The sequence below is a fragment of the Amblyomma americanum genome, chromosome 6 (assembly GCF_052857255.1).
Source record: "Amblyomma americanum isolate KBUSLIRL-KWMA chromosome 6, ASM5285725v1, whole genome shotgun sequence".
Classification (NCBI taxonomy): domain Eukaryota; kingdom Metazoa; phylum Arthropoda; class Arachnida; order Ixodida; family Ixodidae; genus Amblyomma; species Amblyomma americanum.
In genome coordinates, this window is record NC_135502.1 from 111,379,297 (window position 1) to 111,406,028 (window position 26,732).

The 26,732-nt window shown below is 45.7% G+C and overlaps 1 protein-coding gene across 1 annotated transcript in view; it reads left to right on the forward strand.

Annotated features, from left to right (window-relative positions):
- The first annotated feature begins 339 nt into the window (after nucleotides 1-339).
- LOC144094915 (aurora kinase A-B-like) overlaps nucleotides 340-26,732 on the forward strand; it is a 28,744-nt gene continuing 2,351 nt past the window's right edge. The window contains exons 1-6 of the mRNA XM_077628778.1: nucleotides 340-547; nucleotides 7,132-7,249; nucleotides 12,266-12,345; nucleotides 13,897-14,035; nucleotides 15,151-15,299; nucleotides 25,862-26,093. Of these exons, the coding sequence (XP_077484904.1) occupies nucleotides 12,269-12,345; nucleotides 13,897-14,035; nucleotides 15,151-15,299; nucleotides 25,862-26,093 (597 nt within the window). The 5' untranslated portion in view covers nucleotides 340-547; nucleotides 7,132-7,249; nucleotides 12,266-12,268. The remainder of the gene's footprint in view (nucleotides 548-7,131; nucleotides 7,250-12,265; nucleotides 12,346-13,896; nucleotides 14,036-15,150; nucleotides 15,300-25,861; nucleotides 26,094-26,732) is intronic.

Genomic DNA, 26,732 nt, shown 5'->3' on the forward strand with positions numbered 1-26,732 from the left:
TGCACTACGAGCGCAAAAAAAAGTGAAGTAGTTTAGGTCACCCTGCAGGTCACCGATCATACTTGAAACAGCGCAAGGATGGGAGGACGAAACTCGTGGAGTTTTGTGTCCCATTCTTACTCTGTCTCAGTTAAGAAATGAATAAAACCGAAACTGCTGAAGTCGCACGCTAAAATGTGTAGATTATTTCCAAATATTTAATAACAATAAAAAGGTTCTTTTTGTTGTTAACTTGTGTGCTACACTTAAAATTGGTTCGATTTACTCAAGACTCCGCTGATGAACGCGTACCCAAGCGGCGCCCTCATGCACTGCGCCACCCGTCCGCATGTCCGCGAATTTAATTTCCGCGGCGCGACAGTTGCGGTAGTTGCGGGCAGCAGTCAGCGTTCTGTGAAAACCTTAGAAGTTGTGGCACTGAACAGAGCTGAACACCGTCGCCGTGACACCTGCGTGTGTTGTGAGACTTTGAAGTTTGTTGCTGCGGCTGTCGAGGATTTGCCAAGGTCAATTTGATATTCTTTACGGTTGTCGGAAACATCGTCATGTGAGTATCGTTCACAGGACTTGTCGCGGTATTGCTTTTTCGGCCGAGGCAAGGCTGGCGTTGCATATGTCTCCTCGCCCACCGTCGCCTCTCCTCCTCTCCACTCCTCTCCTTCGTTTCACTCACCCCTTGGCCAGACAGCACCTCTCCTCCTCTACATCGTTTCGGGGGGACAGCGGCGCTTCCTACCCTTCCGTCCTCCTCTCCACCACCCATCCCCTCGGGACCCGCCATACCCCCATCGTAACTCCAGCTGCATGCAAGTTCGGCTGCCGCTTTCAGGGTGAAGAAACCGCTACCGGCGGGGACATGTTGGGTCTCACCCTCCCGTTCAGTTGCATTGAACCTGATCGCAAAGGCGTTTCGCAATAAGGCAGCCGTGTTATTTATGCGCTCTTGTGGGTAAGCGCGTATGTGAAGCTCTCGTCGCAGCTTTTTGTTGAGCTCATTTGTTCAGTCACGATATTGATTTTTCGCTCTTTCTCTCTTGTGGTGCGATGCTGTTGCATCCAGATGTTGATGTGGAGTGGTAGAGGGCGGGTCTCGTGAGTGACCCGGGGGACGTACATAGCGACCGGTGAGTTTGAGACAGGCGTGCAGGTCTTCTGATGTTGGCACTTGGACAGCCTTTCTTCAAAAAGTTATTTATTACTGTAAATACAAAACTGATTTACATATGCCGAAATGTTTCGGCCTCTTCGCTTTAACAAACAAACAAAAAAACTAAACTCCAAACTCTCGCGACTCCGGGCCACCGTCGGCCACTACACAGCCAACTCGCCCGGCCGCCGCTCAAGCAACTCGTTTCTCCAACTCCGTGACCCCGGGACCACCACCGGCCGCACACGACCGATCTGTCCGGCTGCCACCAACCAACTTCCCCGCACACACTAACTAGGCCAAGTCTGCCGACTTGGTCTGCGAAAACCATGTCGCCGTGATGTCTGGCTCTATGTCACACTGCGCCGACTAAAACAGTCGGCCGACTGTCGGCGCCAGGTCTCCCGCAAGACCAAATAAATTTCACCATAGTAAAACAAACTCATTAACAATCGTGATTATGAACCTAGATTGAGTGCAGCCCAGTACTGAGCGGCACTTAATGCTGGGTCAGAAAGGACGACGCCGCTCTGAGAGCCTGTCCCCTTTGTCGGCGCGTTCCCCTGCTCCCCTTCGGCGGCCCTCCTCACTCTTTACCACGACGTACGCAAAACCTGGAAGTATTCCCACCGGAGTCACTTTAGGCTGTTTCGTGTTGGTCGGCTTTCTTTCGCGAGCGCGTGTCCTTCCGAAGAATTCGTGAAAGACACCAACAAGCCCAGTTGCAAGTACTGAACGGGAGGGTGAGACCCAACATGTCCCCGCCGGTAGCGGTTTCTTCACCCTGAAAGCGGCAGCCGAACTAGCATGCAGCTGGAGTTACGATGGGGTATGGCGGGTCCCGAGGGGATGGGTGGTGGAGAGGAGGACGGAAGGGTAGGAAGCGCCGCTGTCCCCCCGAAACGATGTAGAGGAGGAGAGGTGCTGTCTGGCCAAGGGGTGAGTGAAACGAAGGAGAGGAGTGGAGAGGAGGAGAGGCGACGGTGGGCGAGTAGACATATGCAACGCCAGCCTTGCCTCGGCCGCTTTTTCTTGGTCGTCTGACCATACCCAAATGGAACGTTTTTTCACAATCACTGCCGTGAACTGCGTTACAATGATATATAACAGGCACAAAGAAAATTGTGTTTGCTGTTGCATGACACCACAGCTATGCCAAGTTATCAATAAACCGCAGTGGTCCCTGAGCTTGTTCGCCTGTCATGTTAAAGGGACACTGAGGAGAAATTGAAGTTGGCTTGTATCAATAGAATAGCAGCTCATGATCACAAAAATGCCACTCTTAATGAAAACAAAGCTCTTGTAATGTAGAAAATAGCAAGAACCAAAATACAGGTGTCGCCGCCACAGGCCAATCTCGCAAGTACAAGCGTGATGACTGGATGGATGGATGGATGGATGGATGGATGGATGGATGGATACGGCTGAACCCTTTACATCGGGCGGTGGCTCAAGCCACCTAGCCATGTCTTGTGAAATTTTACTCCTGTCTTGCTTTTAGCCACCAATCAGATAACCTTCGCTTGGTTATTTCTAACCTCTTAAAATCCACTTTCCCTTCACTATCCCTAAACCCCAATGCCTTGGGTAAGTCAGCCCCGCTGCCTTCCACTGTAGGGTGAAGCCCTTTACAGAAAAGTATCAAGTGTTCAGCCGTTTCCTCCTCCTCTCCGCACGCAATGCACAAAGTGTCTATCTCCTGGTACCTGACTCTATACTTCTTAGTCCGCAAAACTCCAGTCCTGGCCTCAAACAACAAAGAACTTCCCCTACAATTATCATAGATATTTTCTTTGACAATTTCCTGTTTAAAGGTCCGGTATGTTTCTAGTGCCGATTTCGTCAGCATCCCTGTTTTCCACAAAGCTCTCTCTGTTCCTTTAACCTTTTTCTTAACCGATAATTGCTGATTTGCCCCCTTACTGCTGTCCAGATATTTGCTTGTCAATTTTCTAGTTCGCTTTCTCCATTTCGTGTCAACATTCTTTATATACAGGTATCTGAAAACTTTCCTAGCCCACCGCTTTTCCTCCATCCTTCTCAATCGTTCCTCAAATGCTATCTTACTGCTAGCCTCTCTGCTCTCGAAAGACGCCCATCCAATATCACCCTGTACCCCCTGATTTGGTGTATTGCCATGTGCTCCCAAAGCTAACCTCCCTACTCCCCGTTGCCTAATTTCCAGCCTTGCTTGAACATCTGTCCTCATACACAGGACCGCATTCCCGAAGGTCTGGCTAGGGACCATCACCCCTTTCCAGATCCCTCTTACCACCTCATACCTATTGTAATTCCACAGTGCCCTATTTTTCATGACAGCTGCATTCCTACTAGCTTTATTCATTACATATTTTTCATGCTCTGTCAGATACTCAACACTGTTATTTATCCACACCCCAAGATACTTGTACTCATTCACTACCTTTAGCACGAACTCCTGTATTCTATGCTCGCCGCCCTCTTCATTAAATGTCATGACTGCAGATTTTTCCTTACTATACTTGAAGCCTAATCTATCTCCCTCTGTACTGCATATGTCTAACAACTTCTGCAGGTCTTCCTTGTTGTCAGCCATTATCACGATATCGTCCGCATATATTTGTCCCGGTAATGTCTGTTTAATCAATTCCCCTTGCTTGAAAAAAGATAGGTTGAAACCTAGTCCGCTCCCCTCTAGCTTGGCCTCCAAACCTTGCAGGTACAACATGAACAACAAAGGGGACAGAGGACATCCTTGTCTAAGCCCCCGCTGTATCTCTACAGGCCCTGATACATTTTTTTCCCATTTTATGAGCACTCTGTTACCTCTATATATATCTTTTAAAAGATTAATTACTCCATTTTCCACATCCAATGTGCCCAATATGTCCCACAAATGCTCCTGAGTAACGTTGTCATAGGCTCCCCTAATATCCAGAAATGCTAGCAATAAGGGCCTATGTTCCTTTTCCGCAATTTCTATACACTGTGTCAATGAAAATAGATTGTCCTCCAACCTCCTTTGTTTCCGGAACCCATTCTGTACTTCCCCTAGCACCCCCTCGTTCTCCACCCAAGCCTGCAGTCTATCCTTTATAATTTGCATCACCACCCTGTAAACCACAGACGTCACTGTTATGGGGCGATAGTTACTTACGTCTGCTTTGTCCCCCTTTCCCTTATATATCATGTTCATTCTACTTAATCGCCATTCATCGGGGACTTTCTCATCCACTATCATTTTGTTCACTACCTGTATTAATGTTTGCTTGGATTTTGGTCCTAACTTCTTTATCAACATAATCGGGATACCATCTGGTCCTGTTGATGTGCCACTAGGAACCTTCTTCTATGCCCTTTCCCACTCTCCTTGCTCAAGTGAAGCTATTGCTGTAACCGGTCTATCCTCCTTCGATAAATTATGTACCACGTGCTTTGCTGAAAATTTTTCCGTCATCCTTGTTCCTATGTGTTTTATTGCTTCATCCCCTTCTAGTCGAATACCCTCATCTGTAACAATAAACCTTTGTTCTAGCCTAGTTTTATTACTCATTGCATTTAGATGTTTCCAGAATTTTTGGGCTGCTTTTCTATCCTTTTTATTTACTTTTGACATCCATTGGGCACCCTTTCTTCTAATTTTCTCATTAATCAAATAGGATGCGTCCCTTCTACGCTTTATGAAGGTATCCCATTTTCTGTCTACTTCGGGTTTTGGTTCCCCCCTCTTCTTGGAATATCTGTGTTCCCTGGATGCTTCCTTGTGCTTTTCTATTGCCCTCTTGACCTCCTCATCCCACCAACTCTTGGGTTTGCATCTTTTCCCTTTTAGCTTTACTCGCACCTTAGCTAGCTCTAGCTCCAGTAATCGAGTTAATTTGGTATAAGTCCATTCTGTTTCACTATCCTCAAAAATTACTTTCTCGATTTGTTTGGCTGCTACTTCCAATTGCTTTTCTGAGTAAAAATTTCCCCCTGATTGTTTATCTTGATTCAGTCCTACAATGCTTTTTCTTCTGAAGCTCAACTTGATACGCTTGTGGTCACTATCTAGACTTCTGGAACCATCTTCATCTATGCTCATTACCCCTAATCTGTTATACATCCTCTGTGACATTAGTGCATAATCTATCGTCGAGTGCAGACTCCCCGCCTCCCATGTTATGAGCCCTTCACACTTCTCGGTGCTGTTGCATACAACTAAATCATGCCTGTCACACATGTCCTGCAGCATGCTTCCTGTCGAATCCGTGTACCCATCCAGGTCTTCTATGTGTGCATTCATGTCGCCTAATATAATTATCCCGCCCTGTCCTCCTAGCTCATCAATGTCGCTTGCAATACATTCTAACATTTTCCTGTTTTCCTCTTTGGCATTAACCCCTGTCCACAGGTATACAAAGCCAAGGAGTGTTTGCTTGCCTGCCACTGTTCCTTTTAGCCATAAATGTTCCCTGCATCCCAGTCTAACCCTTTGAAAATTCATACTTTTATGAATGAATGCCCCAATTCCACCTCCCTTTCTGCTGCCCTCTGTTCTATTGCAATATTCCCATGCGTAGTCTGGGTTACAGGGTGGTTGCTCCATGTCTCTAAGATGTGTTTCCGCTAAACCATATACCATTAATTCCTCCTGTCTTAACTGTTCTTCTATTTCCTCCCATTTCAGTCTATTCCTGCCACCTTGCATGTTAATGAAACCTATATCTGAATTAACTTGACTTCCTAGGACAAGAGGCGCCACCTTGGAGGAATTTTCCTTACTTCATGGAAGCCACGAATCTCTGAGGCTGGCAAAGGAAGGTTGCGCACCGCACCGCTAGCCGTCAGAAATCACGGAGTCTGCGCTTACGTCACGTATCACGTCACTCCGTTCTGTGACGTCATAAGAGTTCTCCGTGTCGTCATAAGAGTTCTCGAGTTTGAATCAGAGCGGCGGGAAAAACTTTCTCAACTTCGAATCCAAATTTATTTGAAATAAATGCACCTTTCGCGCCCGGACAAGCGGCAACAAAGCCATGAAATGCCGAAGTATCAGATTTTGCTAACAAAAAAAAAATGATAGAGTTCTCCCAAGTGTCCCTTTAATATTTAGGCCTTCTCTGTCACATTTTGCGTGCGCAGTGTTTCTGCGCCAGATTGTGCGTGCACCAGCGTTCAGTGCAGTGGCAGAGTGTTAAGGAAGGTGGCTGTGCAGGCTCTGGCTACTTGGACATGCTTGTCATCACTGAAATAGTAGTGCAAATGATGAAAAACAAACAAAACTGCAAGGCAGCGCTTTTCTCTGAATGGGGGAGGGGGGGGGGGTATTTATGGTCTCTTGGAGTGACCCATCAATCACTCTCGACTTTCTTCGTCAAAGCAGTGAGGTCCAGCATAATTTTCGTCTGTAAAATTTCTGTATTTGTGGGAAGGGCCATCCGTTCCCATTGCCCCCACCTCTTTATAAATCCGAACATGGCTTGTCTTGCGGTCTTTTTCCTTCTGTTTGTCTCATCATTCACACTGTCAATTCAGAATGTGTCACCAACTTGTCAAGAAGTCATTCCTGCTGATGCTTGACCAAACTACATATATTATAACGTGCAAGCAATGCGCTATTTCTTCGTGGAGCAAAAATGTATAACTATCCAATAAGCACAAGTGTAAACAGAAGTAAACGGATACAGTAGTCTTGTACCCCTGTTTGCGCATGCCCTAATAGAAATTCGGAGGCTTGGCATGTGCATGCTAATAGTGGTCGAACCTGTAGTTTCTCGTGAAGACAGTATAGTTCTTGATTTCTGCTAGGACAGGCATCATTCACAAACAAAATAGTGTGCTTTGTTTGCTTGTGTTTGCATCTGTACATATGATGGTTGATCTTTAATCGGAGTAGTGCAGTGTAGTGCTGTCATTGAAATTGCAGGGTAGTGGCATGGGTTTCTTGATTGATGTAATGCTCAGAATGTGGCATTGCTGGAGTAGCACTTTCAGCCCTGTGTGGTCTTTTTCTTTACTTGCAGGTCTGTCAAGGAGTGGTGCCTCAAGGACTTTTAGATTGGCCGGCCACTGGGGAAGGGCAAGTTTGGCAACGTGTACCTCGCCCGAGAAAAGAAAACAAAATTCATTGTGGCTCTTAAGGTGGGTTGCAGGGTTCATAGTAAGTTTTTGCACCACTTCAGGACATATGACGAATATGGACACAAGAACACAATATGAAAAGAGAACTGAAGCGCAAATAGAAGCTGTCAGTTTGGTACAGCAATGGTGCCACAAGAACAAATGAAAACTGGCATGTTTCTGGCGCAGTCAACCCTCCAGTGCAATGATGGCTTTTTCTAGTTACCTTGCGGTGTCTTCTTCCATTGCTCTTATTTATCATTTACTGGTCTCATTTAAATGGGCCCTGCAATGATTGCCATAGGCATATTCTAAACCAACAAACCTATATAGGTGGTTTTTGTGAATATTCCTGTCAAGTTTAAAAGCTCTCGGTGGACCCTATAATTTACAAATAATTCTTAAAAATTACTGCTTGGAATTGATTAGGGCAACACTTTGGCACCCATTCTTAGCTGCCCCTACCCACGTGAAATGGTGGGGAATCTGGGCGAGCCTTCCTGTTGGGTGTGTCGATGTGCTGTAGGTGGGATGGGGTGTAGCAAGGTGCAGTGCAGACCAGTTTTCTTTTTTTGTTTTGGCAGGCCATGATGTATGGGTTGAAAGGCGAGCATCATTTTTAATCTATCTTTAGTATTAATAAAGCCAGCTAGCTTAAATATTTTTGTAGTGTGGTGATGAGTGATGGAATACCGATCGCTTGTGCACTTTTCGTAACCTCAGTAAATATCATTTCATGGTTCCTTTAAAGCATATGGCACTGTTTTCAAGAAGTAAGGACTCCTTGTGTCTGACTGCAGTGGATGGCACACCCATGACTGCTGGATGCTTGCTGATTTTTATGTACCATGTTACAGGTATTTCCCATCATGTATGTTGTCTACGAGGTGTTGTATACAAGCCTAGGTGTCTGGTACCGCAATGACCAGTTCGACATATATGAACATTAACTCCGTCCAACTGCTATCCGTGAACACTCGATCTAAACACTGAAACCAAAGTGAAAACAACTACTGGCACACCTCGATTGCATCTGGCCTAACTACGCAAATCAACTATCTTTTTTTTTTCATTTTGATGTTGTGCAAGGGCATTGGGCATAAAATATTGCACCCTCTGGCCTGCATGCAACAGCTGCTAAGTGCCACCTGTCTTCAGACTTTCAATAAAAATTTTATGTTCAATGTTGTGGAGATGACAAGCTGCGAGGTTTGATAATGACCCATGGAAGAGCGTTGCAAAAGGCATACGGGCAGTAATGGAAAAGAAGTGGGACAGGTACTCGCTTTGGTGAATTTCTTCTTCATTCACAATGTTGAGTCTGCGCCTGCCTGTCCTCACATGCATGCATGGTCTCATGCTTGGTAAAAAAGATGAAACATGGAAGACATCAAGAACATATTTAACAAACTGATAAGCCACTTCATTGTGAGTGATGAAATTGATGCCTATCTTGCAGGCTGGACACGACCTCCTCCTCACCTTGAAGGTACACAGCATGGCAAATGAGACAACAGTGCCTGGCATCAAAATAAAAACAAACACCCCCGGTCCTGCACATAAATATTTTGCTCTTGAACACATTTATCGATGCTACAGTGTGTACTGTCTGATGTGACTGATGGCTCTGTCTCATCCGTCTCATCAGTGATTGGTGGCTGGGTTCCGTCAACGCGCACCACAATTTCGGCGTTACTCAGTCACGCACCCCGACTACTACTACCGAGCTGGCTGCTCTGAGAGTAGCATTTACTTACATTCTCCAACAACCGCCAGCAGCGTGGGTTATTTTCAGTGACTCCCGGGCTTGATTACAATCTATATAAGGTCATCAGTAAGCCTTCAAGAGCCAATCAGCGATGACTTAAACAGATTCCACTCGGAGATCTGTGAGCTTGGCCACCGTGCTGTGTTGCAGTGGTTATCCGCTCACTGTGGCCTTGCAAGCAACGATCACGCTGATGGTGCAGAGAGGTCGGCGCATGGCGACACCACCTTGCTCCTACCTATACCATTTTCTCGCAGTGATGGCGCGAGGCTTCTAACTACAAAATCTTGCAGATGCAACACTCTGTGTGGTGTGATCCGCAGCATCAATATAGACCCCTTCTTCATACCGACCCCACTTGTGACTTCCGCATGCCACGCAGTATTGCTAGACGAGATCAAAATTGCCTCCACCGAATTTGCCTGGACGTTACCTTCACTAAATCCTATTTACACACAACTGGTGCATCAAGTAGTTCGAGACCTGAGCTTTTAACCCCCTAGAAGACATGCTTTTTTCCAAAATTATCATTAAGCACCCATAATGCAATCTGTCTGCAAACCAACAAATGGTTTAAGACAAGCAGAGCTTGTCCAAAGGATTTATATGTTTGCAAACAGATTGCTGCATGAGTACTAAATGATCATTTCAGCACCAATTTCGTAAAAAGAAGTCTGATAGGGGGTTATGCATTCCTCAACGTGCAAACTTCAAACATGTATAAGTTGTATTGTACTTACAGCAGCATTACCCGTAGCTCCATAGGATTTTATCATATCTTCTCCATGGGCAGATGTCTTGAAATGCATTTTGCTCTGCTAACTGGTAGGTGATAGCAGCCTTTCTTATCTCTGCTAAGGAACTATCTTTGGTCACATGGAAGCATTCAGAGTTAAAGGCAGTTCTGATTATATGATCACAGCCTCAAAGGTTCTGACATTTAGTACAGAAATGTTCATAGATAGCGAAACTGAGGCTTTTTCTACATAAAGAATGTGCTGCGGCTGCACATATTTTTTTTTGATGCTAGGTGCAGGTTTGAAAAAAATAATTGATTTCTCAATCTTGTGTCAGTTTGAGAGATTGTAATGACTGAAAGCAAGCGGCACTTTTTATAACTTCAATTTATGCATGGTCACAGCTGTGCACAAACTAATGTAATGAAACACATATGTGCGCTGTTTGCCAAGTGGCACATTGAACAGTGCTGAGCAATGCGCAATTTTTTATGCAAATTAATCCCTGGTATTTAGAGCTAACAATTTTCTGTGGTGCTTTGTTTTTTATTTTGGTCAAAGTTTCATGGTATGATGGAAGTGTATGCTTGACAGACATCTGAAATTGGTTTGAAAACCAAGCCACATGGAAATTGAAGGTAACGATTAAAAAGTGACTATAACACTTTCGGCAGCTTTGAAGATGAGGTTTCAAAAGTGAAAGAAGTGATATATTCAGTGGTGCCATGGGGACTACAGTAAACAATTTTCAATGGCTAGGATGATGTCTGCTATTCCGATGCTGACATTGCATGCAGAGAAAAGTCCTGCAGCATAACACTTCCATTGCCCCTCACTTGATCCTGGATTCAATCCAGACCCAGCAGCCATTCCCGTTTTAATGTAGGTGAAAAGGAAAAGGTGTTCGTTTGCTTTAGAATGTCTGTGCACATTAGATCGCCATGTGGTCGAAATTTATTTGAACTTCTCCTCTACACCATCTCTTTCTCTTATTTTACTCCATCTTTCATACCTTCCCTCTTGGTATGGTTTTGATGCCCACTGAAAAGTCAGTGCGCCCTTTCCTTCTCTCAAAACCAATTTTAAAAAAAAATTTTTCTTGCTTTATTTTTGGCATACTTCCTGGCTACGTTTAACTGCAAAGCAAATATATCCAAGGAGCTAGGCTGTAGGGCACAGTATAGAGCATGTGCTAACTACAACCTGTAAGGCACAGTACAGAGCATGTGCTTACTACAACGGTGAACACTGTAAGAAAGGAATGAGCATTTTCAGCTGGCTGTGTAAGCCATGAGTGCATTGGTGCACTGTCTTGAAAGGACGATAATGCTGCATGACTAGGACAATCTCCTAGTAGAAAAGAAGTTGCATCTGCCCCAGCCTGACGCTAACATATGCCATGAGAGTGTAAGCTACTGATCACAAATTTTAAATTCACTAGAGCAAGTTTGGTGGTTCTCGGAGCTTCGCCTGCTTGCAGGTCGAAAGTTGGCAGCGTCTGTGGTCCTACCTTACCTGAAGCAGCTTGTGATGTTGCGACCACCGGGACGCTTTGTACACAGCTGTGTGCTGCTGTGTCGCAGGCATGTACACAAACAGTTTGCTTTTTTTTGGTCGACATAGATAATTTATCGAAGGTTTCATCTGTAGTAGAAGTGGCCAGTGGCACCTAAAGAGTTTGAGCAACAGCTGTCTTTATTAAGTTAAGTTTAAGCTTCACTTTCCTGTTTGCTATCCATTTGCAAGAGCTGTAGCTTGTACTTTTCTGAGGTTACAGTAGTCCCTGTTCTACCATTTACATGACCTCTCCACATTGTTGATTGCTGCTTGTAGGGTCTGTGATGTAGCTGTAGGCCAGCTTTGGCTTGGCAACTGAACGTACCTATTGCGGCATTCCTGTTGGTTTGTTACAACTCATTTAAGTCTCTGAACTGGCTACTCCGGTGCTACTCCTTATCTAGCCAGGACAAACTGCTGGCACATGTGTCTATTTCATTCTTATGTAATTACAAGCTGGTGTAGTAGTTGCCACTTGCCCTGCACCATCCAAAATGCCAGACGGCCTCAACGGTTCATGTCACGACGGACCAAATTTACAACCAGAGGTGAAGTTATCTTACTTGCTACTTAGTTCGTTCAGTTCATTCCATTGTGTGCTCAAAGGCAATGGCCAACTCCCAGACAACAAAGAAGGGGCAGTGATAGCTGTGTGCTCTTGTGCTCCCACTCCACTCGCATAAGCACGCCTTTTCCAGGTTCCACCTACATCGCATGACAAGTAGCCGGTTCTCAAGACCACCCTCTCTGGCATGCGCGTTTGTTACGACTCTGGTCTACCGGGTAACTCCTTTAGCCAGCAGGAGAATGGGTGTTCTGGTGTCACTACATTAGAGTATTCACCACCAATGCAATGCAAAGCAAGAGCTGCTGGTAGCTGGCAGAGACCGCAACCTCTTTGTTATGACTTGCTCTGAAAACACACATAGCCCACAAAGAGTCCCCGTGAAAGAACTGCGAAAAATGTCCACGCAGGTGATGTTTAAGTCACAGCTGCAGAAGAACAACGTGGAGCACCAGCTGCGGAGGGAGATCGAGATTCAGTCTCACCTCAGGTGAGGCTGCTGTTTCATATTGCACTGCATGGCACTTGATGCATGAAGGTTGTTGCACCGCTTGCTGCATTCAGAACAATAACTGAAACTGAACACAAGCAAGACAGCCGACACAGGCATCAACAGCTTGGAATGGCGGGAGTCAGGACCGATCATATTTCACAGAATGGAGAAACATGAATAGGTATTGAAGCATTAGATCGTGCTGGTGTTTAGTGGGTTTGTTGCTACAGAGTTTTGTAGCGATAGCTACATTACGGTAGCATTTCGAGCCTTCAGCGTGGCGGCACCGCCACACTGTCACGTGGTTGGTCAGGTGGTGCAGAGCAGGTGTCGGCGGAGTGGCGCCATGGCTGACCACATGGTTCATCACATGGCTGATCACATGGTTCGTCACAGGGTTGGTCACATGACCAAGTTCCACTCGGCCAGCTGTAGGTATCGCGTCACTCCAGGTTTAACCAGAGTTAAACCACCGCCAATTTTTATTTCCTTTCACTGCTGTTGAGAATAAATCATTTTTTTAGAACGGTAGCTCGGGGCTACAGAACATTGCTGTTCTAGTAGTATGTGCAACGCATTCAAGGTTTGTGAAAGCTGTCAAAGTAAAGCAAGGTGAACAATAGTATGTCACTAGCTTATTCCTAACGGCATTCTTGAGTGAGGTTTAGTTCTGAGTCTTCCTTCAGAAGCCGCCGCAGTAGCTCAGTGGTTATGGTGTTCGGCTGCTGACATGAAATGCACGCGTTCGATCCCGGCCATGGCAGTCACCTTTCAATGGAGGCGAAATGCTAGAGGCCTGTGTATTGTGCGGTGTCAGTGCATGTTAAAGGACGCCAAGTGGTTAAAAATACTGGAGCCCTTCATCACAACATCCCCCGTTGCCGGAGTCTTTTTGCGACATTAAACCCCATGAAGCCGGAGTCTTCCTTCTGACGTCACGCCACACTTGTTTCCTGAGCTATTTTGGCATTGACTCCCACACACACGGGGGCGTACATGCTTGCTGCTTTTGTGTTCAAAGAAGCGTTTGAATTTGGTGTCATGAGTTCTTTTGCGAGTGCATTGCTTAGTGGTATGGTCACCACACTCTAAACAGAAAGGAGTAAAAAGGGAGCATGCTAGAGGACAGCTTACTTCTTTTTTACTGCCATACAGGAGTATTCGTGTTGAGAGTGCACTTGTGCTTTGAGTGCACAAAGATTCTTGTATTGTATGCCCTTGGGCATTTGCTATTTTTCGATGAACGCGTTTGGCCTTTTAATTTATTTGGTAAGTGTGGTGCTTTGTTTTTGAAAGGTATCTGAAATTTCCTCATTAGTATTACTCATTAGGCCAGTCATGGGAATGCCATGCTGTTTGCACCAAACTGCACCATTGTATTAAACCTGCTGCATGTTGCTGCAAATTAGAGTTTTTCTGTAAAATTGGTTCATTTCTGCTCCCAAACTGAATTTAGCGCTTGGAATGGCCACACCCAGGTTCCCTAGCTGTAACTGTATGCTAGCTGCAGAGGTAAACAACTGGTGGAAAATGGCGTCCCTGATGCAGGCACCCAAACATCCTGTGCTTGTACAACTGGTTCCACGATGAGACACGTGTCTACCTCATCCTGGAGTATGCACCCCAGGGGGAGCTGTACCACCACCTCACCAGAGCAAAGAGATTCACCGACCAGAGAGCTGCGACAGTAAGCACCCTGCCTGCTTCTGCGCCACTGTGATGCCTTCTAGGTGATCCCAATGAGACAAAGTGCTGTTACACTGAACTGGTTTACTTGGAATACATACTTCCATACAGGCTCAGTATTGTTGTTCGCTGTCTGTTGTTTCATTTGCCTCTTGTTTCAGATTCAACGGTTTCGGGCTTGCCAGAGCTCAGCCTCGCTTGGTCGTTTGTATGGTGCCCTCTCTGTTTGGAGCTGTATCCTGCACCCACAACGAACGAGGCTCTGCTTTGTGTTAACCACTTGCACTGGCTTGCATCACCACAGAGTGTTATCAGATCAAAAAGTATAAATAGAAATTAGCTTTCCGACGGTGGTTGAGGCTTGATGTGGAAACAGCTGCACGCAGAGATTTTCGTATACATTGGAGGCGACTGTGGTTCGGATTCTTCTTGAGCCCTTTATAATCTCCTGTTGCATAGCTTGTGCATATTCTCTGAGCTTGTGAACTGTTCGCCATAATTAGTTTCCATAGCCTTATTGTTGTGGACAAATTGTTGTGGAAGTTGGGGCAAATGAGCCCCAACTTCAATACTGACGGATGTCAAAAGTAGGAAGGGCGTGAGATCAGGGAGTGAATACAATACGTAGGACCAGGGCAAAGGCCAGCCAGAAATGAAAATAGGCAGGGTGCGGTGCGTATTTGCCTCCTCATGCAAGCACATGCAACACCCTGCCTCATCTGTGGGAGATTCTTGGTTTCAACTGCACTGCCACCAGGCACCTGTCTGATGAGCACAGGCATACCTTGGCTTTGTGGCCACTTTCTGTGGAAAAGAATCACTTGAATAATGTGCACATGCTGCCTGTTTCTCTTCCAGTGTTTTGGCAGCAACTTTGCAAACAGTGCTTTTGCTAAATGTTAACAGGGAGCATGGTTTAGACAGCTCTTTGTGCATTGTTTTTCTTACACTGTAGTGTGTAGGGACTTTTTTAGGTACTCATCATGACCCTGATAGACTAGTCCATGCTGTGCAGTATGAGGTAAAAGCCACCACGACATACTTGGCGGTGCTGTGCAAAACAGCGCAAGGTTGCCTTGCTCTTGAGGTTCTTAGGGGCCCGTTCCTCTTGTGCAGTACATCTACCAACTGTGCAACGCTCTCAAGGTCTGCCACAGCCAAAATGTCATCCACCGGGACATCAAGCCCGAAAACCTGCTCCTGGGAATCAATGGCGATGTCAAGATTGCAGACTTTGGCTGGTCTGTACACGCGCCCTCTTCTAAGTAAGTGTATCAACCAATTTTTTTTCTACTTGCAGTCTCTTTTCTTTGTACCTAGGGGGTCGGTAACGGTGAAGGAGACTCTATTCCAGCCTTGTTTTGTGTGAATCATTGCTTCTCCTGTTGTGCACCTGGCACAGCAGCGCAGTGGCCATAGCATTTGGCTTCTGAGCACACAAGCTCTTGGTTCATTTCCAACCATTGCTGCTCCATTTCAACAGATGCAAAGTGCAAAACCACCTTTGTAGTGAGTTGTGGTGCTCTCTAAAGAAATCCCAGTATTTGAAATCAATCTGGGGCCTTTTGCTCTACTATGTCATAGCAAATGGCAGTTTTTTGGCACGTAAAAGTTAAAACACATTAATCTACTTTCACGCCATGCTTCATCAGTGAGCTACGCAAGTGATGTCTCTAAATTTCAGTGTATTATGATAACCCAGTTGAACATCTTAATTACAAGATGGAAAATAAATGAGGCTGATTATGGAATAGGTTTTTAAAGCTGGGTTCAGGGTGTATGGTGATACTCTACTTTGCTGACAGCCACGCATGCCTATATTGCCACTAATCTTTTTACTCGTTATTTGTTTGTTCTTCAAATCTGGCAGCACATGGCTTTATCACTTTGTGATGCAAGACGTGACCAGATTCATCTCGATTGATCGCATCCAGGCAGAGCCAATTCTGCGTTGTTCCAAACTGTCGTGGTAACTTTGCGCGTCATATCTCCGAATTAGCTATCAGATTTAAATACAGCACGACCAAGAGCTGCGGGCACACCAACGACCACTGAGCATATTTGCTGCTTTCGCCACCGCCGAGTCATTCGGTTCATTGTGGGCACAGGTCAGCCCCAATAACAGTTTCTTTTGGAAGCTTTCTTTTACTGTCTTCCTCACTGCCTGGGCTGCCTTCACCACTACATGACAATATCATGCATTGCATTTCCATCAAGAGCAACATTGTCTCGGAAGGTTCCTACGCATTCTTTGCTGGTACAAATGTGAAAATTTGGCATGGCACAGTGGTTATGGCGCTCGGCTACTGACCAAAGAGACACGGATTCGATCCTGACAGCAGCAGTCACATTTCAATAGAGGCGTAATGCTACATGCTCGTGTACTACCCTCCACTACGGTAGCTCGCAGCCAGAGTCTCTTCGGGCTGTTAAACCCCATAAAACCGTAAGGCTTGTTTAAAGCAGATGAATGATTGGGTGCAAAATTCTGTTGTCATAAATATGATTTATTTGAAGAATTTTATACAGCTGAAGAAAGTACGGTAGGAGATCAGCAGCAAAACAAAAAAATTTCAGGGTTTTAACGCAGCTAAAATGCGAAAGCATGTGTTTCGCCTGACTGGCTCATGGTTTTCCTTTGCTGGGTCGTTGGCACGTCTGGCAACAAAATTAGAACCGGGTAAATCTCTGATCGAGGTTAAGCTGATCTGATCTGTTCGCGCCGCAGATGGAAGTTGATGAAGACGAGGATGTGTGATGCACAGCGTGCGAGTGTGGTGCAGTTTAACAGGAGGCGTGATAGGCTGCGATGATAGCATAATGCTATCATGCACTGGTCAGCGAAGCTGATCTGTTCGTGGCGCCATGTGTTCGAATCCTAGTTGTGGCAATGTTCACTTTATAATTTATTTATTATTCTATGCTCTTGGCACCTACCTACGAACATAGCTAGATCTTGATCGGGGTTTACCCATCGGAAAATGGCTCGGGTTTAATTTGGTTCTACCTAATGAGACGAGCAAAACACAGGCCTCCATCCCTCCGCAAAGTCAAGCCCCCAACAGCTCCGACTGAAGCGAGCGCGGCGAGGCGCTCGCTATATACGGCTAATCAAGTATTAATGTCATGTGGTACGGTGGAGGCTCGGCGCGGGCGAAGCTCGGCTTCAGCTGTGGCCAGTCACATGGTATGACATCAGGCATGTGAAGCCTGGCTGGAAAGTGGAGCTTTCGTTTCAATATGTGATGGCTAGCCTTTTTCTCTAAAACTAGAATTTTGTTTAAATTAATGGTCAGCCACACAAGACTGTAATAACTTCTAGGCAAACAATGTGGGATATATTTGTTTATTTTGTGGAAGAAGAGTGCGGGTTAGCGATATTGCTCCAGTTACGAAAGAGCTTCGGGTATACCGTAAAAACCGGAATATAGGTCGAACTTTTTTTCAAAAAACCATGGTGAAAAGTCGGTCTTACATACCGGTCATTGGCGTAAAAAATACGGAAGTCTTGCTACAATGGGTGGCTGAAGTCAACAGCCTCCATCACCATCGCCATCAGCAGCAGTGCCGCCATTTTGCGTTTCAGTAGATGCAAAGCGGAAGCCAACGGCAATTTACCGTCGCCTTCAAGAAAAACACGATTAAGTACGAGAAAGCTCACGGGAACCTGGCGGCACAGCGCGAATTTGGAGTATCCGAAAAGAGCATTCAGTACTGGCGGAGGCAGAGGCTACGTATTACAACTTGCAGCAACCAGAAGAAAACATCATTTCGTGGGCAGACCATAGTGTATCGAGAATAGGAAGGAAACGTTGCGCTGCGAGCAAGATCGCTGCCCGTGACTGCGGAATGCATCCGCGTGAAAGCGGCAGAGATCGCGCATGCCTCTAGACTCACGAGGGCGCAATTCAAAGGCTCGCCATCCTGGTTGCGGCGATTCATGAAGAGGAGGGCTTTGCTCTACGGCGCCATACTTGCCTGTGCCAGAAACAAACACGCGGGCCGATTGGTGCGCGATATTGTTAAAACATTTGCCAAGTGTACATACAAGCAGCATTTAAATGAAATTAAATACTGTCACCATTGTGCAACCTCTCGAGTCGCATTCGTTTCAAAGTAAGGATGTCTTTCGGTACTTTTTCCATTGAAAAAGATCTTTTTCATTTTTAGAATTGGTTAGTTAGGGGGTCGACCTATATTCTGGTCCGACTTATAGTTCGGTTTTTACGGTATATTCTCGGCAAGTAAATCCCAGATTAAATAAGAGGACATAACTCCAAGAATGGTGTGCTGCTCAACAACTTTGATGTCCTATCTGCCGCCTTTAATTGGGCACTCTGTAGTGAATCCTTTATTTCAAGCTCAAAAAAGCATGGCTTTTGTTTTTGGGGGATTAAATCTTAGCTGATTTGATTGTGACGAATGACAGTCATTTTGTCATGGAGTATCCTCCTGTGTGTGCTGTGTTAGGAGAGCGGCAAGAGTTCTAGAATTACCCTTGCATGTAATGGCTTTCCTTCTTGGTGCATGCACAGATGCCAGCCGAGGCTGTGCTCTGCTAAGAGAACATTGTGTGAGCCTGTGATGTGAGCATTCACAACATCTCTGCCTGAAAGATGCTACAACAAAATTAGACCTGAAAGAGGGGCAACGCTACCGGGCTTGCCGTATTTTTCAGTCTGCAAGTTGCACTTGTGCATAAGTTGCGCCCCCTGCAAATGGCAGTTTTTCTCAAAAAGCCTCAGACAAGTCTCACTAGCACCACAGCAGTGGCCGAGTGGTTGAGCATCCTGCTCACATCTGGGAGGTGCGAGGTTAGATCTCCCGTGCCGCCCTATACCCACCGGTGCTGCAGTGGGTACAAGTTTTCCCTTGGCCTGGTGCTCGGTTAGTAAGTGGTGAAATGCTTGAAAAATGGGTCTTTGACCCCACATTGAGTAATCGAAAATACCCTGTGCCATGGCGCTTTTTGCCATAGATGCCCTTGCACCATAACAATCCATAATCATCAAGTCTCACTAGTGTATAATACACACCTGCTCATTCTGTGAGTGCTATAAACATACTGAGGATCCCTTCGTCGGGAAGTGTGATGAAGATACCTACTCTTGCGGCAGCTGCCATGTGCAGACGATCTTCGAGCACTGGCCAGGGTGCTTTCTTCCTATGGAGTGCTTTTTATTTTTTTTTAGCTTTGTCAGCTGGGGTGCTCTTGCAGGTTTGCACCTGCAAGGTTTGAATTACGCCAGTCCTGGGTAATATTGCTCTCGTCAAACAATCTCCCTGCTTCCCTGATCCCATTCTCCAGCACACATTCAATGGCAGACAACTTGAATTTTGCATCGTAACTCCTTCTCCTCTCAGGCGGCGTGAAAAGGAAATGGTGCAGTAACTGTCCTGCTTCAAGTTGGATACCACAGTTGCGCCATGAGGGAAGGAGGGTTGGAGTGAAAGAAGGGAAATGGGTGCTGCAGTGGAGTACTTCAGAATAATTTCGGCCAGCTGGGAATCTTTAGTGTGCCCTCTGACATCGCACAGCACACGGGCACCATTTGTGTTTCGCCTCCATCGAAACGCGGCCACCGCAGTTGGGTTCAAACACAGGTACTCCGGCTCGGTAGCTGAACGCCCTAACCCGTGGGCCACCGCAAGGTGCCATCACATTCAGTAAGAAAGAACAGTGAGTGAATGAGTGAGCAATTTGATGCCGAAAGGGTTAGGACGCCAGACTCTGAAACAATGTCCAGCAAGGCACTGAGCTTGCGCTTGGTGCCGTCACTGGAGGCCATCGTGTCTATGCCTAGATGTCGAGGGCAGAGGTGTAGTGGGCTGAGAGGCACTGGTTTCCTCTTCATGTTAGTTGCTGGTCATGCCAAAAGATGGCGTGTGGCAGTGCATGATTTTTCAAGGTATATGACTCACGGATGGAAAATTCAGAAAAAAAGCACGACTTACACACTCGAAAATAGAAAAATGTGTTATGTGCATGCACATTCTTGGTGCTGTACATGTGCAGTGCTTGGTAGGCAACAACATCCATTTAGCACAGTCTCTCCGGCAGATATATGCCATAGTGGCCCAGAAGATATTGGGATTCGATGCTAAATTGAAGGTAAAGGTGAGTTGCTGCTCAGGGGCCTTTCACATCTTTTGCTGTGGCATGACAGTTGCACTGGTCTGTTGGTGACATGGAGGCCTCTCTGCTGCATGAACTGTAGCTAATTTACAGACTGTACAGCTCTGTTGAACTACAGCAGTTTGCCATGTTTTGTTACAACACAGGCTGTAGTTTAACAGTAGTAGTTTAACAGTGCAGGTTGCTGGGCTGTAACCATTTGCTACGTGGCCTAATGCACTTCATGTTCAACATGCAATGACATAAATTTGGTGCAGCTGGCATGCTGGGTAATGCTGGTCCAGTGAATCAGCTGCTAAACAAAGGACATAAAAGTGTATGAGGTCGCCCAAAGGTCAACTCTGTTTTAGCCAGATGGTCTCTATAGCCTTAATGGTATGCCTGATGGTGCCAGGTTCTATGGACATTGTACTAACCTGATTGTGCCAGGGTCTATGGACATTGTACTAAATCGTAAACTTAAAACCGAGTGAGGATGAACAGTGAACTACTAGCCAGTCGGCGATGCAACTCATGCTAACCACCTCTGTAACCAAGCCCGCCAAGCAACTTGATTCTATTGGGACAGCACTCACTGGCACCCTGCCATGAACCCACAGCCTGAAGTGCAGCTGTGCCATATTAATGCAAAGACGGGCTTCCAGCCATTCAGTGTTATGCATGGTATTGCAACCCTTCGCTCCATGCGAGCAGCCGTTAAACAGGCTTAACCAGGTTAGTCGGCAAGTGGGAAGGCATTGGAGCCCCCTATACAGCAAGGTTGACTCATTGAGGGCCGGAAAACTTGCAATGATATGACCAGCTCTGGGAGCGGACTGCAGTTTGTGAGCCTAAAGATTTCACTCTGTTTGCAGGGCTGCACTAGTGCGACAACACACTTGTTTCCTATGTCAGTGTCTCTCTTCTAGAAAAAAACTAGACATCATAATTATTCGGAATTATTGGCAGCATCGCTTGGGTAACCTGGATAGCGGGGCTCACCAGAGTTGACGTCACACTCGCCTGATATATCTCTTGCGTAGAACCAGGTGAAAATTTGCACAGACGTATTGATAATTTCAATAATTAATTGATTATTAGTTCATGCAGAGCTCAAATTTGACTCTTAATGCTCTGCTGTGAAGTCACAATTATTCATGGTGCTGTAATGTGGCACCACATCCAGATAGTGGCCGCCGTTGTTATGGTGAGTAATTAAGATTTTAAACCTGGTAAGGTTTTACAGCAGCCTGGCTTGAACTTCATTGACTTCACTGATATACATGTCATGCTGAAGAACTATGTCTGTTTATTCTCTAAGCACTGGTAAGAAAAAAATATATTTCTGCAAACATTATATTTTAAAGTGTTTGCATCGCTGAATGTTTGCGAATCCGCCTTCTTCGTCTCGGGCACGCATTCGGGGCAGTAAAATAAGCAGATGATAGTCATTTCATTGGCAGCTACATTTGCTCTAAGGGGTCTAAGGAAAAGCTTTATCAGTGGTTCTGCCAGAAAAACCATAAATGAGCAATCACTTATTGTTTTTGCAGGTCTTTAATAAATTCAACCATTGTTGCAGGCCAATGCTGCTGGAGCCTTTAGTAAGCCATTTACTATCAGGTGTTTCTTTCGCTTTGATACAAAGAGTAGCCCAGAAAAGGAAAAAGTGGATATCTGCCCAAGTGCAGGCATCAAACCTGAAATCCTTGGCACGGCAGCCCAAGGCGTCTCGACCACTCGACCAAAACTTTGCATGCAGTGCATGTAAATATTTGCGACATGGGAGGCTGTTTCTACATCATTCATGTTTTCTCTTCTTTTGGCCTTTTCAGGAGCCAACGGCTGCATAATTCGTGTTTATTCTGCATAAAGCTGTTGGCCTTATTACAGGAACTCTCATTAGGTAAATTACAAAGCTATAACTTTTTATGATCGTGCCCTGTGAATTGATAGTCAATTCTGGTTATCTGAACGCATTTATTCACTCTGAAATGAGTATTTATAGCAACAACTTAAACTCACGAAAGTTGTTAAAAGGCAAACTACAGTTCAAGTTGCTGGCCGCCGTGGTGGCTCAGTGGTTATGGCGCTCGGCTGCTGACCCGAAAGACGCGGGTTCGATCCTGGCCACAGCGGTCGAATTTCGATTTAGGCGAAATTCTAGAGGCCCATGTACTGTGCGATGTTAGTGAACGTTAAAGAACCCCAGGTGATCGAAATTCCTGGAGCCCTTCACTATGGCGTCCCTTATAGCCTTAGTCATTTTGGGACGTTAAACCTCCTTAAGCCTTAAGTTCAAGTTGCTTGTCATTTCACAAACGGGCCTAAGAGACTTTTTTTGTCCACCCCTTTGACAACCTGCCATGCTAAGCTCGGAGTAGTCGCCTTGTTCATGCAACATGTGTGGCCATACCTAGACATGTAGCAGCTTCGAACCGTAGTTCAGACGCTATGTGTTCAAACAGTTTTGTTTAGTGGGTTTTCGAAGGTTACCCTATTCTAATGAAGCTTGTACTGTAGGTTTTTCTCTTGTTCCTGATTACTTCCGTTAAGCTTGGTAGCCATGCGGCATTTCATTTCGTGGCAAATCGATTTTTAAAGTTTGTCATTCCATAGCCTCGGTTCAGTTGTTATCTGTGGGAAACACTGCATTTTCGACGTCTCAAACATTTTCAGCACATTCATACGTGCTCCTCTCTTATTTAACAAAATTCTGAGGCTTGTACTAGGTCGTCTTAAGCATTTTATCAAAAGACTCGTCATTTCCAGTCACAACTGCAGTTATTCAGCACGCGTATGAGTGCTTTTCTCGTCTCTGGCCGCGGGCTGTGTTTCAATTTCGATTTGCTGTTTCCGCTGTTTTAAAAATATTCCACTGTGTAGTTTCAAAAATGGTTTGTGGTGGCCTTCGAGAGCACTCGAAGGAATGTGATGTGGCTACCAACTTAAAATGTTTGTGAAGACCCACCTGAGTTGCTTTTCAAAATTATGTTCGGGTAGTAACAAGGTGCTGACTATTAGGGTATTGCAGAAAAAAATGTCTCACTGCCGTCGTCGCATCCAGTAAATCTCTCATGCGCAGTTGTAGCACAGGAAACTCTATGCTAAATTGAATTTTCGCATGGCGTATATTGCGACCACTTGCCAGCAGCGACTCTGCCACGTGCTGGCAATCTGTGCATGTGAAGAGCCAGGACTGCAGCTGTGAAGTCATCTGTGTTACAGTGAAATGGAACGCATACCGAGAAATTCTGGACTAGTGCATTTTTCGATGGGAAGTTCGTGAACTCAGTTTTTTCATATAGTAGGATTCCACTGTAATAATCAATACCGTATTTAAGTGCATAATTTGCGCACTTTTTATTCAGAAATTAGGGCTCTAAGAAGGGGGTGCGCAAATTAGGCATTGATTTCGCAAGCGCGACTTAAAAAACTCCACAAAGGTCATAACTCGCAATATAGGTATAGTGTATGTTGCTGCGTATATGTCACCACCCGGACCCGCACCCTACGCTGGTCGGCCCCCGAAAAAAGTTCACTCTAAATGAAAGGCCACGCGCACCCCCCCTCCCTCCCCCACCCCCTTGCAGGATGGCATGAAGGTGCACGCACGAAGCTGAGTAAGACGCTAAAACAGCGTCATCACTTGCGGCCCAGCGAATTGTTCGGTAGTTCCGGATTCCATAAGTTTGCTTTCGCAACTTCGTCCGGGAAAGCAACCGCGAATCAATTACCACACCACACAATTCTTTAACAGTACCACACGAGCGTCGACCAAACCGCTTGTCGGCGCCTTATCACGGCGCGGAGCTGAGAAGCCAGTGAGAATAGCCACGTGCGCACAAGTTTGCCGACACAACGATTGTCGTCTATGGGCAAACTTGTGTGCACGCGGTTATCCTCGCTGGCTTCGCCGCTCCGCTCTGACAAGCAGTTTGAAACATGCCGTATAGTTGTGATATCCCATCGCAAGACACGACCGAACAGCCAAGCACAAGCCGTCAGAGCCACCAAGAAAAGCGTAGCCGGCAGTCGCATCAGCCAAACAAACAGCGGTGTTGGCTCTTCTATCAGCTGCCAATCCTCCCTGGAAGCGCTGCTGGCCGTATATCAGTAGATCTCCCCTCTACAGGCTTGTATTTTTTGCTACATATTAACGTTTTCGCTATCGTCAAAAAAGATCCCTATTTGTTTTCTGTGGCAGTCTGAACTACTCTATGCAAGCGATGGACAATCTTAAAAGATAATTTTACTATGCATGAAAAGAATGGACCATTTTGTCAACATTTCCATAACAGTACCTTACAATATTTCACAGTTGCCTCAAAATTAAAATTGATGTCCTAGAATCCTGGACTTGTTCGACGTCTGCAGGATCATGTGATTGGCGCTCCACAAGCAGCATTAACAGTGGTTTGGGGAAAGCAGTTGCACAACTCTGCTCATAACCACAGAAGCTCCCACCAAATTTGAGAGGTGTGAGGAAAAGCAAACTTGTCGACAGGAGTCATTGAGGTGAAGCACCCAGCACACATTGTCAAGAGAGTTGCTGCAAATGTGGAAAGAACGTGGTGCAGGTTGTTGATAAAGAGAAGTCATTGAAAGAAGCCGCGAGGGGTAAGAAAGGGAAAAAGGACTGATGGGCAAAGAACTGGGGAGTGCAGAGCACGAAGAAACGAAGCAGAGGAAACGTCTGCCGCGTGAAAGGTCACGTTCATTAACATGCGGGAGGCTGGCTATTATCAATCATTGATGCCACCAGTAGCTACAGGTGGCATCTATTCCTATGGCCAGCTTTTAACTCTCAAGGTTCAAAGGCCCCGTTCGACAAAAACCCTGGTGTCTGTGTCGGTGTGACTGGATCATCCTGACCTGGTAAAGAGGGTAGTGACACAGAAAAGTAGTTTTGCTGAAAACAGGCGGTCAAGCGAAATTGGTAATTAGGGTCACGAATTAGTATTACCAGTTAATATGGACAATGATGTGTAATAAAGCAGTTTGTTATAGCAGCAAATGTGTCGATGTCTGTGAAGCAATCATAGGGACATTTTAATGCTATCAAGTCATAGTCGTAAGGTGAGCGCAAGTGTCCTCAAAGTATTTTTGTGTTGGCCATTGTGTAAGGCAGCATAGTGTCTTGATCATTATCGACTGTTGTATTGAACCATAGCTTCGGGCCATGTTGGTAGCATTTTTCCACGGTGCAAGATTTATTCATTAGGTCTCCAAGGTTTCAAATAGTTCTGAAGGTGCACTGCTTAACCCAGAATTGAAGAGGGAATTCAGTTGACTGTTCCTAATGTTTTAAAATGTTCTAAACCGCATTGTCTACACAGAAGTTTCCCGCAGGGAAATATACATGGTGTGCTCATGTCAAAGTTTTGTATTTCAGTGCTTGCCCTCATTTCAGATGGTCGACATGTTTTTCCGCCATTTTCGTTAATATTGAGCATAGGAAGTAACAGTGCAGAACCCCCTTGTTTTTCTATCTACATTTCGCAAATAGCCTTCTGTCATTGCCACAGAATTGCAATGCCATCCTCTTTTCTTGTTCTGTTCCGAATGCCCTTCTGTTTGTGTGGTCTGGCCAATCGGCCAGTAAGACTTATCCTCTGGCAGCAGAAGCAAAGAGACTGCTTTAGCATCCTGTCATGCATTTAATTGCGGTTCATAGGCCTTTAATTGTGGTTCTTGCAACCCGGTCTGCAGGCGAGCGACCATGTGCGGCACACTGGACTACCTGCCACCAGAGATGATCGAGGGCACTGTGTACAATGAGAAGGTTGACCACTGGGCCCTGGGCATACTCATCTACGAGTTCCTGGTCGGCAAGCCGCCTTTCGAATCGGAGACCACGCAGGAGACGTACCAGCGCATTCGTAACGCAAGGGTCCAGTTTCCACCATACGTCAGCGCTGATGCCCGCGACATCATTGGAAAGGTGAGCAAGGTTGCCTCTGAGCCAAGTGATGACTTGCACAGGGGACATCTAGTGCACTCCCGTGATGGCAGCGCTATGTGCTTGGGGAAACTGAACTGGCACATAACGATAACTAGCTGGGAAGTACGTCCTGGTGACATGCTGGTGACATGCTGCACTTGGACACTTGAAGTTTATGGGCTAATGCAGTGACCAAATCGACTCTGCTGTGTCGGTAAGGAGTTGGAAGGTTAATGTGTGTAAGGAGTGTAGACATAAAATTTTTGGTTGCCTATCTTCTTCTTTTTAAGAACACATAAGACATCGGTATGCATGGATCATCCCAGTGCATTCGGCAACAACCGCAAAATAATTTACAGTTGAGTTTCTTTTCTTATTTTGTTTTGCTTTCAGTTTTAACAGCCGAACTATGGCTGTCATGAAGCAGTTCAATATTGATCACCTGAAGCATGAAAAAACTGCGATATAATTTCCGCTCTCTCATTTTAATTCATTGCAACGTTAAAGCCAGCCTGTCTCCAGAGCGGGAATCGCAAAGAAAGATGGAGCAGATATTATATCAATGCTTTTATGCCTCATGTGACCTGTACTGACCTTTGACATCGCAGCCATCATTCCACTGTTGAAACCGAAGCATGA